Below are 15,719 nucleotides of genomic sequence, written 5' to 3' on the forward strand. Positions count from 1 at the left end.
TCGAAATGATTAGTTCAGACTTACAATTTCCAGGTGGAAATTGTTTTCACAGAAAAAAATCATTATTTGTGGACCAATTTGATGTCACTAATCCCTTTAATGTTCCAAATATCTTTCCTTGCTTAGGTTGTTACTGAAAAAGTGAAAATGGTATAGAAGTTACTGTTTGATCTTCTATGGTTAGAATGAAAGTGAAAATGGTATAGATAGTTATGAGTTTTCCTATGATCTGGGCTGTGCCAGAAAGATACATTTTTAGATTGTGAAAGATTCTTGGAGAGGAAGTTGTAAGAGCATGGGTTAATCATCCGAGCTTTTCTTCCTTGTTTTATGAAATATGAGACCACTGCATTTCCTCATGTGTATTTGACATTATGTTAAACATAAATGTTAATTTGGTTTGATTAATTGTTCTTGTTCGGACTATATTTGTCATACTTTGGTTTTCCATAGACAGGCTAATGTTTAGAGTAAATCAGATGAAGGATAGCAAGAAAACTATAGGCAAAAGCCGAAAGCGTAAAAAAAAAGGATTCTGATGTAAACAATTTGTCTTAATTCATATTTACGATAGAGTGTTATGGCATTGTTTAATATGAAAAAGGTTTGGTTGTTGATATTGTAGACGTTATCGGATAGGAGTGTGCGGATTTGGTTTAGTCAGTCAGGATATTTTGTATTTTGATGTATAAAGAGGAATGAACTTTGAACCTAGGGAAATATAGAGCTATCAAGTGAGTGACCACATGCCAAAGGGCTGCGTTTTCCAATCTGATTTGAATAGTTTAAAGCTGGGAATACCAAAATATTTTGAGTAAATACTCATTTTAGTCTTTTATGTTTTTCGATCTTATTAGTTTAGTCCTTCAAAAGAAAAAAAGACCTAAAATGGTCTCCAAAAATCTCAAATGTGAGTCAAATTAGTCCATATCAAGTAATGTAAAACATGCTAAAAATGACTAATTTGACCCACGTTTAAAAATTTTAGCGACCATTTTAGGTTTTTTTTGAAGGACTAAATTGGTAATTGCTAAAAATACGTATTTACTTTGTCCAGAAACTCATTAAAGTACCCATCTTTGTACGCAACACATAAGTCTTGAACATTTATCAACCATTAATTAAGGATATAATACTTTTTGGAACGAAAAACTAGTAATTTTTTATGCCAAATGATCACCCAACATACTAGGGTTGAGCAGGACCCAGCCTTGCCCGCTCACCCAGCATGATCCGAATAGGGTTAGGTCTAGGGTCGGGTTCGAGTTCCAAAAATAGGCCCAGTCAATATTTAGGGTCGGGTAGGGATCTCGCTCATCATGTTTGTATATGTTTCTACTCAAATGTATATAGAGTAATGATACCCTTTTGGTCGAAAGTATCATTTTTATTCTTTAATTTTTTTATAATATATACAAGATTAATAATAATATATACATATATTATTTTATATATCAAATTACATTCATAATAATAAATAATACTGAGAAGTCTTTATCTAAAACGAGTATGCATTATATTTAATCAGGTCTAGGGCTGGGTCGGGTTAACTTCGGGTCTAGGTTCGAGTTCAAAAAAATAACCTGACCAATATTTTGGGGCCGGGTAAGGACAAGCTTTAACCCGGCCCATGTTCACCCCTACAACAAACATATACTCACAAGTAATGTAATGATTCTCGAATTAAATATCAAATTGGAAGAGGTCTCGTATAAGTTTTAATTGGTTAGACCATTCGATTATATCAGGCTTCCTCATATATAATATATAATTAAAATATACATTTGAATTCTAAGTTATTGATGGATAATGGTGAAAATGAGTTTCACAATTGATTTAACACATTTGTTCCTCTTTTTTTGTTTTTCTAATGAGCATAATCACTAGTCCAACCATCCGATTTAAACCAGCTTAAAGTGGTTTGACCAGGTTTGTAGTTGTTTAATGTTGACCGACTAAGTGGGCAGTTTTCTGACTTGTACAAAGCCATTGCAAGTTAAATGTCGAATGTTGGACTTGTCAGATTGTTCGGTCTAGTTCAAACAACATTGCCCACAGTCCATAATGAAATATATGATTCATGTAAGTTGAATCACTTGGGTCCATTCGGGACAGTAATAATCTCACAACTTAGAAATTTTGTATACTATTATACAAATCCCAATTCACCTTATCATAGGATGAGTTGAAGTGGTTAACGACTAACTAGGCAACTTTTATACACAACATGTCAAAACAACTAACTAAATCAAATTAACTCATGTAACTCTCTTTATCTATCTAATTTATTTTGGAAAATGAATTTGAAAATTGAATTCTGCCTAAATTACTATTGATTTTGAACCATAAAATAAATTTTATGATTGGATAGTAAAAAACTAGGGTGTGAATTGATGTAACAAAATTTAATTGGAATTTGTTGAGATTTAAGTCATTTAACACTAGATAATTCATCATATTTTTTATATGCTTTATGTGTGGGGTTCATCATATATTTGGTGGGGTGAGTTGGGTCTCAAAAGTTCACCAAAGATATTATAGGTCGCACAATTCCTTCAACAATTATAACTTATTATCTACCATCGAGGTTCTTATGTTTATAGTTAGGATCAGGATTTAAACTCACAACTTTATGAACCTCGAGTTATTTGACAAAGACTCTAGCGAGCTTATTATATGGAGTCATTGACTCATATTATTAAATTTTATTTTAAACTAAAAATAAAAAATTGAACCAATTGCAACCACAAATAAAATTTTAGATTGATCTAAATAGAATTTGATATTTCAATCAACCAAATCCAACGGTATTTATTTTAGTCAAAGCCCATTGAAAATAAACCTTGAACACACATAAATTTTTACCAATGTTTTACCAGTTTTGAAAAAACTAAATGTTTCATATTTTTATTTCAAGACAAACTATTAAGTTTTATAATGGTGAAACATCATAACTATATTTCCAATTTTTTAGTGGGCCAATAGAATATAATAAACATTAAACACCACATAAGATAAGAGTTTATTCCATTCACATTTTTATTTTTTTTGACCTATTGTTGACATTGAATGGACTACATCTTATGTACTAAAAAGTATACCGCTTCAGATGATTAATTGAAAAAATATTATTTCAATCGAAAACTTGATTATTTTCGTATTATTATGTGATAATCTATTATGTTGGGTACATGCAATGTGACACCATTAAGAAACAAACTACTTGCATCATTTTAGAATGGGAGAAAGTATTAATTTGAGGCTATGAAATCTCCTATTATTTATCATTCTCTGCCATCTATACAAATAGTTTTTATTTTTGACTAAATCCAACTTAGGCTACAACTTCCTTCATGTATGTATGGATGAACTAAAAGTTAGGGACAAAAAAAGATGCAAAATCTAGAAACAAATAAACCACACACTTTCTATTTTTTTATCTACTTATTTTGTAACCCTTTTTTGTTCTTGATCACATTCTTCTACTTCACTTAGTAGTTACCACCTCCTGGTAAGTTAAGGAGATTTCACTTTCTTTTTCATTGTTTGTTGTCATTTTTAGTGTTCACTCTTTGCTTTTTTTTATCTATGATTCTCATGTGTGGATAATGCAAATAGAAAAGTAATAGAAACCCAATTATTTGAAGGAAGATATATAAGCAATGAAAACTCTAAAAGAGGAACTATCAATATATCTAGAATCTAACACTCCTTACCTTTTTCTTCTTTAACTTTAGGTTATATACTTTTCTTAAATAAAGTAAAATTCAATATAATGACCACTTATCAACAAGACCAACTAGGTAGATAGTTGTTGAAGTTCTTAAGCATGATTCTATCATGTGTAAGAAAAAAGTTTTATTAGTAGAGATTATACTAATTCGATAATACCTCTTTCTCAAAATGGATTAATGTTCGATTATCGGTTAGAAAAACTTTTCTGTGTATAGACAACAACATAAAAAAAAGTCACTTTTTTTTTCACTGTTTAAGGTTTTGTAATCTAATCATTTTTGGAGTGCGTGACTACCTGTTCTAGGAATTGAATCCTTAACCTTTTGGTGATTCTAGGTATCTGGATATAACATGATTTTATATTACTATACTAACGTCTTGTTGGTTATGTGAAGTGACACTAATGTTAATATTAATATCTTTTATGAAATTTTGTTCAGAGCTCCAAAGAAAAAAGAAAATGGGCAAGGATGGATCTCCAAAACATTATAATCAGTTTGATTCAAAGAGAAATAGATTAACTTGGATATTTGGTGTTAGTGGGTTATGTATTTTATCATATATAATGGGTTCATGGAAGAATGCACCATACACAAGCAATAACCAATCTGATACATATTCAAAAGTTGGTTGTGATGTTGCATCAACAAGCCAATCTTCTTCATCAGAAACTCTATCATCTCCTTCAACTCTAGACTTTTCAAGTCACCATCATATTGAAATAAATAACCCTAGTGCCATGCAAGATTTTCCACCATGTGACATGAAATTTAGTGAATATACACCATGCCAAGATCAAGTTAGAGGAAGAAGATTTGATAGGAACATGTTGAAATATAGAGAGAGACATTGTCCTACAAAGGATGAACTTATATATTGTTTAATACCAGCTCCACCAAAGTATAAGACACCTTTTAAATGGCCTCAAAGTAGAGATTATGCATGGTATGATAATATTCCACATAAGGAACTTAGTATTGAGAAAGCTATACAAAATTGGATTCAAGTTGAAGGTGATAAGTTCAGATTTCCTGGTGGAGGTACCATGTTTCCTAGAGGAGCTGATGCATATATTGATGATATTAATGAACTTATTCCACTCAAGAGTGGTAATATCAGAACTGCAATTGATACAGGATGTGGTGTAAGTTAATCTATACTCTATTCATGTTTTTTTGTCTACACCAATTTGTATCTATCTATCTATCTATCTATTGTAACCTTGTGTTTGGAACTTATATTATAGGACTAAACTAGAATGTTAGCCTCTCAAGTCATAAGGACTAGTTACATTAGTAGTAGCTGAATTTAAGAAACTATTATTCTAGTCACTAAATTTGTAAATATTAGTCATATTAACCGCTTAGAGTCTGTTTGTGAGTTGAATTTTGGAGGGGAAAAGAAACATTAGGAGTCATTAAATACATTGGTGAGATGGCTCCAAAACCCTTTCCTTCTCGATCTTCCTCGATAAAACTCAACTCGCAAACAAACCCTAACTCAACTCGAACTTTTGACCTTTTGGTCGATCTGAGTAGGGCCTCACAGAACTAAACCAACACATTGTTGCTAACAAAGTTTTTGCTAAATTTGGATTTCATTGTAAAGGTAGCAAGTTGGGGTGCTTACCTATTGAAAAGGGACATCATAGCAATGTCATTTGCACCAAGAGATACACATGAAGCTCAAGTCCAGTTTGCATTGGAGAGAGGAGTTCCAGCTATGATTGGCATCATGGGTTCTCAGAGGATTCCATACCCAGCAAGGGCATTTGATATGGCTCATTGTTCTCGCTGCCTCATACCTTGGGGAAAATTGGGTATTCATATTTCTTACACTTCATGCTCCACTATTGTTTTTACTATACAACTATACAAGTCAGAAACTTCCAACAAAAGTAAACAAAAAAAGGCTTCCAAGCTCCCACTTAATCGAGTCTGGGGAGGATGGATATACGTAACCTTACTCCTTCAAGCGGAGAGACTATTTCCAGGATTTGAACCTGTAACCTCGTGATCATTAAACAACAACCTTGCTGTTGCGCTAAACTCACCATCTTACAACTTCAAACAAAATATTTTGAAATAATGAAAAACTAAGCATAAAATTGGTTTATTAAGTATTCTTAGAGTTTTACTAGTGACTAAGTTCTGAAATTTGATCCTATCAGATGGAATGTATTTGATTGAGGTGGATAGAGTGTTGAAGCCAGGTGGTTATTGGATTCTTTCTGGGCCACCAATTAGATGGAAGACATATTGGAGAGGATGGGAAAGGACTGAAGAAGATTTAAAGCAAGAGCAAGATGAAATAGAAGAAGTAGCTAAGAGTATTTGTTGGAAGAAAGTTATTGAGAAAGGTGACCTTGCAATATGGCAAAAGCCTTTGAATCACAAGGAATGTATACAAAGTAGAAGGGTCATTAAAACACCACATATATGCCAATCAGACAATCATGACATGGCTTGGTAATTCTTTACCTCACTTTTCTCAGGGCTTGTTTGCGAGTTCGGTTTCAGAGGTGAAGGAAGACGAAATGAAGACTTCAGAGCTGTAAAATACACTTTTAAGATGGCTCTGAAACCTTCTATTTCACCTCCAAAATCTAACTAGCAAATGGACAATTAAGGTTTTTATAGAAGGATAGGGAAAACAAATCACTTAATAGTTTCTTAACCAATCATATGAGTAAGGTATGAGAGATACACAACAAATATTATCCCATTTACACACACATCACTTGATTTCTACACAACTTTTATCATCTAATTACACTTTGTCCTACCTTAGTATTTTTACACATTAGGAAATGTTGAGAGTGGTATTTTCCTTTCCACTATTAGTAGGTTACTTCAGATCATTAAAATTTGGTAGTTGCATAACATTTTCTCTGTTTCATTGCATTGAAAAGGTACACAGATATGGAAAAGTGCATAACACCATTACCAGAAGTTAGCAGTTCAGATCAAGTAGCTGGAGGAGCACTCGAAAAATGGCCTAGCCGCGCATTTGCCACCCCTCCAAGAATCAGTAGTGGTTCAATACCAACCATAACTCCAGAGATCTTTCAAAAGGACAATGACCTTTGGAGGGACAGAGTAGCACATTACAAACATGTTCTTCCTCTTCAACAAGGGAAATATAGGAATGTAATGGACATGAATGCTCACCTCGGTGGATTTGCAGCAGCGTTGTTAAAGTATCCAGTGTGGGTTATGAATGTTGTTTCTCCAAATTCAGACCATGATACTCTAGGTGCAATTTATGAACGTGGTTTTATTGGAACATATCATGATTGGTGTGAAGCTTTCTCAACTTATCCAAGAACCTATGATCTCATACATGCTGGTGGTGTATTTAACATATATCAGGATAGGTATGTAAAAATAACATTATCTACCTCTTTATTGTATCTGTTATTTACTGCAATTGCGGACAAAAAAAGACAGTCTAATACACGATGTTCGGGTTTAGAAGGATAGATGTATGCAGCCTTACTTCCGCAAGCAAAAGGACTGTTTGTAGGATTTGAACTCGTGACAATGTGGTCACTAAGCAATAACCTTCTTGTTGCGCCAAGCTTACGAGAAAGCGAGAAAACTTGGCTGCAATTGCTAACATGATGTGATTGCAAAGGCTAGTGTAATTTAAAACCTTGGTATAGTGTCATATTACATGTTTTCTGATGGCATGATTTCTTTGTATGTTGAAGGTGCAACATTACTCTTATACTGTTGGAGATGGACAGAATTTTGAGGCCAGAAGGTAGTGCTATATTCAGAGAACCAGTAGAACTTCTTCTGAAGATTAAAAGCATTACTGAAGCAATGAAATGGAACAGCAAGATAATAGATCATGAAAGTGGACCTTTTAACCCAGAGAAGATTCTTGTTGCAGACAAAACTTACTGGACTGGACAAGCTACACCTGATAAAAACTAAATAGATGCTGTTCTGAATTCTCAATACAATTTTGTTCTGTTATACTTGGATCTTTTTGTTTTTCTTTTCCTCTTAGAAATTAAAATGAAATTAGATGTTTGCTTTACTTACCTTACATTTCTATCTTGTCATGTTCTTATTTTTATTCCATCATTAAAATGCATTTATTAACACCTCAGAAATTATTATCTAATATTATTACTCTTTCATTCTTTTCTTTTTTAAAGTTAAGGATTTTATTAGTTCATTAACAATAAACTAATGTTAATATTACTAGTCAAATAAGAAAATACTATGGTTTTATCTTGATTATAAATTATAATTAAGTATTGTTCTCAAATCATTTAATTAATATTTGAATAAAAAAGTATATTGTGAATGTATGGGTTTTAATTGAATTCTACATGAATGTTTCATGTATCACAAAATGAACAAAAAATTACAAAACAGAGATTATACTGTCAATTTAACATAGAAAAAATGGGCACTGCATCAGACTAAGAAAAATTAGGAGATACAAACATATATTATCCAAGGAAACTAGTTGGAGGAATTTCAAGGGACAAAAAGAATATCTAACAAATTTAACTTCTACCTAGTGGTTAACAATGTTGATTTTAAAGTAAGTCACAACTATACCATAATAAATAAATTACCTAAAAAGAGGGTAAAACAAAAATATAAAATCTGTAATTCAATCAAAAAAACTAGAATTACTGCAGAATATAACTTTCATTTTTGGAATTTTCCAAATCCACCCCTTTGTTGACTAAAACTAGTAACCAAAACATTATCGGATAAGATCAACTACATGGATTGAACGACATCATAATACTCTATTATAAATTATAAAAAAACTAAATTAGTCACATGTATGTACTACAGTGAACAGTAGAACAGCTTGAAGTAACCACTGATAAATCAACTACCATAATTCTTCCTAATAATACCCAATATTTAAGATTTTTCTTTTCTTTAGGGCTGAAATCAAAATATGCATCACTATGAACATTTTCTAGAAGTATGTTGGAAGCTTTTTTTGCTACCACCCTCCTTTTTCTGGAAACATGTCTCTAGAAGTGGTTCTTCAATGAAGTAACTTTGCAACATTTCTGAAAACATGTTTATGAAATAATCACTTCCAGAAACATGTTTCTAGACAAAGCAAAAGTTTTAGCTGTGGTAGTAAAAAAAATATACAGCAAAAGTTTTAGTCCATGAACACATTCCATCTTGGCTTTAAGAAGCTATACATAACTGTAGCGCATGCATGTATTACATAGACAATCTCCTCTTCAGTAATTCAGAATAGACATCAACAAAAACCAAATAAATAAGTAAAAGGTATCCAGATAAGATTTTCATTCCTTTTCTCCTGAAAAATAAAAGTGAACAGACATACACAAAACTATTATATAATCATCCACTACAAACGGAGTCTCATCCCCCTAAATTTTGCAGTTTGTTTTTATGACTTCTTTTTTTCATTTGTTTAACAGGATTAGTCAGCAGTCATTGGTTGAGTGATGCAACACCTGAAACGAGCCTTCCGAACTGTTGTCAAGATCTCGGTCTCCGCACGCTCTAGCATTCCTACAATATCAGTAAATGGTGGCCTAACATCAGGGTTGGGATCCCAGCATCTTGTCATGATCTCACGGAGAATAGGCAAGCAATCATTCGGTACGACTGGGCGAACATTTTTGTTGACAACGGCGAATGCTGCCTGTACTGCTGTCATGTTCTGAAATGGAAGCATTCCGGTGATGAGTTCCCATAGAACAATCCCAAAGCTATATACATCCACTTTTTGAGTGTAGGGCCTATGCTGGATCATCTCCCTGCACCAGATCAGTAGGCAACACGTTTAAGTATCACATTAAAATGATTTCAGATAAAAAGTATATGAAACAGTTAAAACCAGAAAGAGGCCATAAAACAATCCTACAAGCCACATTTAATCATAAATTTTATTCACCACCCTTCTCCTAAACCGACCATGTTTTTCTTTTTTCATAGTCCTTCGGCAAAACATCAAATCAGCTCCAAGTTTGTATCATTCCTACATCTAAATCCCTTAAATTTTAGCCCTTCAATAAAATCATATTTTTGTTCATATTAATCTTTAGTGTTCAACATCCTTGACAACAAGTACAGGCAAGTTTCCTTAATTTGTTTTGCATTGAATATATGCCATGTCAGAACAACCTCTTAAAAACAACAATAAACACAAGCCTTAATCCCAAGTACTTCGAAAAAATCTTAAAAACCATGTCATCAAATATTACAAGCATGTATAACAGACATGCAATCATACCAAATCTATATTAAAATATAAAGGTCCAAACCAAAATTTTTTACCAGAAACAATGCCAAACCAAAAAACAATCAGTGGTTAAAGACACAAGGCGACAATTTAACGTCTACAACAGTGGATATTTGACCTCATCATGCAACAACTGTTACCAGTGCATACTACGTATGTGCAATCAATTTTGAACCTCTATTAAAATACAAAGGTCCAGATATTTAACATCATCATGCAACATGAGTTACCCATCAAGACAAGATAGTATCTAGAACACAATATCATATATGCATATAAATATACAGATATGCAACAGGATACCCATAGTCAAATATTACCAGTACACATAATGGGCCTTTATTAAATTACAAAAATAGAAACTAAAAAAATAATATTACTGGGACCTATTCCAAACCCAAAAAACAAAACGATGGTTTGCAAAACACGATGACATATCAAGCATCTATAGTACAGAAACCAGACATATTGTCATGCGACAATTGTTACCCATCAAGACAAGATAGTATCTAAAACATGATAAGCATATGAAAATGATTTTGTAATTTGTATGCTGTAAACTGAAGTTTTTGCCATGGGCATGAATATATTGCTATATATTGAAAAGGGCAGCCCAATGCTTGAGGCTCCCACCATTGAGTATCACACAACCATAATGATATGCCCATAAATGGAGGGTTGATTTCCATGACTAGAACCCGTAACCATTAGGCCACAAAGCAGCAACGTTAAAGGTCTGTACATCCATTGCATCACAGATGGATGATTTGAGTGAAATTGTGCTAATCAAGTCTGTTAGAGTGTTAGACAGTGATCAGCAAGCAAAAAAAAAAAAGAATAGAGCAAATAAGACTCATATTCAATAGCTGATAAATATTTGACTCCTTTAATTAATACTTTCTCCTTTGCCCAAGAAAAAGGAGTGCACGGTATCAAAACTTTGTAACTTTCTTTTTATTGACCATGCATTCAATCAGGGAAAATTTTCAACAATTTCAGCATTTTGGTTCAGTTACATAGATAATGAAGTTAAACAAAAAATAACAAAATGAATACAATTGGTAACCAATAATTTATTTGTAAAATGATTTTTTCTAATTTCACAGCTCTACTAACTTCCTGAGATAATCTGAAAATGCTAATAGAAATGGTAAAGTAGTAAAATTCTGCCCCCTCATATTTGTGACATAATTATGAAAATCTGAGGGTGAGCATCAGCGCAACGGGAAGGTTACTGCCTTGTGACCTCCATAGGTCATGGGTTTATGCTGGAAACATGCTATATGCTTTGTAGAGGTAAGTCTATATACATATACCCTTCTCAAACTCCACTTGGTTGAAGCCTCATGCACTAGGACCATTTTATAATTGTTAAAATATAAAGAATCTCACATTTCCACCCTATTAAATCAGCTTTTTGATTAAAGAGTTGAAACATAAGCTGTTTTCGGGGGCAGTATAGGCCAGCAGCTGGATAAAGGGAAAAAACATGATGGTCTTTTTTCCTATCCAAAAAAATGGTAGAACCTTGCCTTAGGCAGTTTGGACAAGGGTGGAGGAGATCATTAGAAGCCCTAGTAAGGAGAGTATATCAAATAGATATTAGTCCAATTGCTAGAGACAAAGGGAGGCTAAGAAAAAACATAGGCGAAACGATTAGGAATAATTTAGGAATGAATGCTTTGTCAATGGGCATGATTTATGATAGAACATTATGGCATCAATGGATCCATGTAGTTAACCCCACCTAGTGGGGCTAAGGCTTGGTTGTCGTTGGTATTTTTTTTAACCCCAAACTCTCCTTAACTTTAACCAAACACTAAAAAAGGATGGCTCAGTGCATGAGCCTCCCACTTAGTGGGGTCTGGAGATGGTAGATGTATGCAGCCTTACCCCTGCAAGCGGAGAGACTATTTCGAGGATTTGAACTCATGACCTCATGGTCACTAAGCAACAACCTTACCGTTGCGCCAAGCTCACCCTCTAACTTTAACCAAACACTACCCAAGACAAAAGTTTTCTTCTTACACCAATCCATAAAACTTTAGGCCCACTCTCTAAAAACCAAGCTGTGGAAAAACACTTCTGGAGCCAAAACTCATTACTCATTTCAGTCACATGTCCTTTCTGATTCAAAAAATTTCCGGTGGACATAGATTAGTAATTAGGAATTTTTTTTATTGGATCGGTAGATTTTAAGCGTAGCTTCAGGTTACCCAATACTTATTGTTCATTAACAGCTATAAATATCCTAAGCTTGCACAACAATCTTCTAATCAGGATTCCCTAACTCAATTACTGAAATCTTAGCATGATTGGAGTTAGCTGCTAGCCATCAGTTTGTAACGCATCTATCCAGAAAATATTAAGTGACTGAAAACACATGAAAAGTACATTTTTCACACATGGGATTCAAAAATTATTCCAACCAAATTTTTTTAATGACCAAATGTATGGTTGTTATCCAGCATGGATGAAAATACATCTACTATTTTCCAAGTTAGGAAAGTAGGGTGGGAGAGGGGGACACAACAGACAATAAATGCGAAAAATATTGATGGCACCATCATTAAAAAAAACCTTATAAGCACTCAACCTAGGATGTGTACAAGTCAAAAGAATACAAGCAATCAGTAGGATCCAAAAACAAGATCAGCACTTTTAAACAATTGTTCCGACAGTAGCTCCATTGATGGCAAGTGAGACATGAGAATGTGATTAAAAGAAATCTATGCCACGGTTATAGTACAGCAACAAATATTTAGTTTAAAAATAATATGATAAAACAAAAGAAGAAGATTTACTGTACATAAGGTCTAGAGCAAACAAAAATCTATACACGAAAAATATAAGCTGACAAGGAAATAGCACAATTCCCATTCCAACAGTATGAGCCACTTCAGTACAGGATCACAAAGGATCAACAATTAATAAAGAGAACATGATGTTGACCCCTACAATAAAAGTATTTCCATTTTTATAGGAAAATTAGAAATTTTACCGATCTTTAGTTCAGTGAACATCTGTCTTTGTAAAGAAGGTTAAAATGATATAGGAATTTATACTAGACATAATTTCAAAAACACAAAGCTAGAATGCATATTAAAACTAATATGAAAAAACACAGAACACTAAATAATCTTACGGAGCCATCCAACGGTATGTTCCAGTCTCAGGTGTCATTCCTTCAGTTTGCACCTCAATCCGGGCAACTCCAAAGTCAGCAATTTTAATTGATTTGTCACCAAAAATCAAAAGATTATCAGATTTCAAGTCCCTGTGTATCAATCCAAGGCCATGAACATATGTCATTCCTCTTGCAACATCCAATGCTTGTTTCACTGCCAATTTGAGGGGAACTGATCGGTTTTGACGCTTCATTAAAAACTGTCTAACTGAACCACCTTTGGCATACTCAGTTACAATGCACCATACCATTGGCTTACGGCATGCACCAATGAAACGGACTATGTTAGGATGCTTTAGCGTAGCCAGCATCATGACCTCTGCCTGAAACTGTTGTTCCATGAATTGAGCCTTTGACGGATCATTTTCTGGCCTCTCCAAGATTTTGATAGCAACATCTTCATTATTGTAAGTACCCCTATAGAGTTTCCCAAAAGCTCCTTGAGCAAAAGCCTCACCCATATTAAGCTTCCTCAAATCAATTGTCCAATCATGAAAATTGTCAAGCCCCTCAGTCGGAGAACTACTGTCCATAAGAGCTTGAGCCAAAGCATCACCACTTAAAGCATGTGTGACTCTTCCTCGATGATTGACACTGTGTACAACAGAGTAGTTATCATTGGCACGTCTTTTTAACCCTTGGTGGTCCAACATGCGGGTATGGGAATCATTGGACCCAACACTGCTATTATCAACAGACATTGCAACAGATCCTCCACCGTTACTTGTTTGCAAGCTCCCAACGCTATCAATTGACATATTGGTACCCTCCCCGAGCTTACGGTAGAAACCTTGAGAGATATCATAATAGTTATTATGTTCGTTAAGGTCTATCATTCCATGGAATTTTGCTGTACTGTCCAACATTCTTCACACAGACGAGAAAAGCCTTTCAAGCCTCGTTATATCTTCAGCATCAGAAATTGTAAATTAAACCACCCATAAAACCCTAAACCAAAAGAAACCCACAAAATGAATTTACAAACATCAATCACAGAAAATGATCTGGTTAACCTCCCCCACTCAAATATCAGCATTCAATTGCACAAGTACACCAAAAAATGAAATTTCAGAGCTTCCAAATAAAATCTCTGGATTTGTGACAGCACACACAAAATATGGTCAACATCACAAGATATGAACCACTTCAAGTATCCAGAATCATCATTTCATGCAAAAATGTGAATTAAATGCATGACACAAGCTGTTTGCAAGAGAGAGAGAGAGAGAGAAACAATCAAAAGTTCAAAACAAACATAACACTTTCTAAAAATAACTTGCACTAATAAACCTTCAAAGACCAGATTTAAGAGCATCTCATTATGAAAATCAAGGTATATCAAGACTTCTCTTGAACATAACCATTTTCCAATAGAACAAGAAAAAATTAATCCAGCAAAATCACCTTAAGAGTATCACCCAAAAAGTAAAACTCAGTGATTAGATACCATAAACTCCACTAGCTACATAAAAACATGCGAAAATCAGTGAAATTCATGCAAAAACAACACCAAAGAGTTAAATACCAACATGAAACAAACAAAGTGGATGATTAAAATTTTACCACAAATAATTATGAAAAAAATTCTCAGTCCACAAACTAACTAACTTCTCAATCAAATCCCAACAGTATATTAACCAAGTGGCAAGTCCTAATTGATCTTACAAAGAAATATTAAAAACGAAAATTTGAAGGAACCCTAAAATCTGTAGAACAAAAAAAGAAGGTGAATAAGAGAGAGAGAGAGTGAAACATACCTCGGTGAAAAAGGGATTTAATTTAACTACAATAAAGATAAGATATTTGAAGGTGAAAGAGAAAAAAATGAAGAGATCTAAGAAAAATGAAAATGGAAATTGAGAAAATTGAGTTGTTAAGACAAAAGACCAAAGAAGAGATTAAATCAATTGAAATGGATGACTTTCCTTTTACTTTGTTTTTTTTCTTCTTCTTCTTCATTTTATTATTACATTTTCTTTTTTTTATTTTATTTTAAGTGTGTTTATGACTCTATGGCCTAGTATTTTTCTACTTCAACTTCTAACATTCTCAAAGTCTTCATTTCATTTTTTTAATGTTTTTTTGAATGAGTAGTTATGTGAGGAATATATGGATACTAAGAAATTTAAAAAAAATATATTTAAAGAAAACATTTGTGAATTATTTATGCAAGTGTACATTTGTTTGATTTAATTCTATATGGTCATTTAGGCAATGAAAACATTTTAAGGGAATAAGTGTATTAGCATATGATATTATGATTTACCATTCATTATATATATATATATATATATATTAAGGAAATATGGTTATTGATGTGTGTATAGGAATTTAGGATTTGAGAGTCTGAGTACCTCATTATTGAGATCCCTATTATCTAGAATCACTCATTTCAATAATAAACTTTAAGATTTCAAACCTCAATTATCAATATATTCAAAATAGTAGACTTATATCCGACCTGTTGTTATATGTATTACATGTTGGTCCAAACTACTCATTGTCATTCTTAGATCTAATATATGATATG

The 15,719-nt window shown here is 33.3% G+C and overlaps 2 protein-coding genes across 3 annotated transcripts; one reads left to right on the top strand and one right to left on the bottom strand.

Moving 5' to 3' along the window:
* Positions 3,380–7,825, top strand: LOC109332097 (probable methyltransferase PMT18). The gene is made up of 6 exons (XM_019566919.1): positions 3,380–3,511; positions 4,176–4,879; positions 5,344–5,554; positions 5,906–6,203; positions 6,647–7,111; positions 7,448–7,825. Exons 2-6 carry the CDS (start codon positions 4,196–4,198, stop codon positions 7,674–7,676), a joined length of 1,887 nt encoding a protein of 628 aa, XP_019422464.1. The 5' UTR covers positions 3,380–3,511; positions 4,176–4,195; the 3' UTR covers positions 7,677–7,825.
* LOC109333200 (serine/threonine-protein kinase HT1-like) lies at positions 8,633–15,108 on the bottom strand. Of its 2 annotated transcripts, XM_019568539.1 has the most exons (3): positions 14,947–15,108; positions 13,148–14,137; positions 8,633–9,517 (listed from the first exon to the last, which is right to left on the bottom strand). In XM_019568539.1, the coding sequence occupies exons 2-3, from the start codon at positions 14,053–14,055 to the stop codon at positions 9,178–9,180; spliced, it is 1,248 nt and encodes a 415-aa protein (XP_019424084.1). In that variant the 5' UTR covers positions 14,056–14,137; positions 14,947–15,108; the 3' UTR covers positions 8,633–9,177. The 2 variants fall into 2 exon arrangements, with proteins under 2 accessions (XP_019424084.1, XP_019424083.1); XM_019568538.1 differs by lacking the exon at positions 14,947–15,108 and having other exon boundaries at positions 13,148–14,397.

This window comes from Lupinus angustifolius, chromosome LG18, assembly GCF_001865875.1.
Source record: "Lupinus angustifolius cultivar Tanjil chromosome LG18, LupAngTanjil_v1.0, whole genome shotgun sequence".
In the NCBI taxonomy this organism is placed as follows: Eukaryota; Viridiplantae; Streptophyta; class Magnoliopsida; order Fabales; family Fabaceae; genus Lupinus; species Lupinus angustifolius.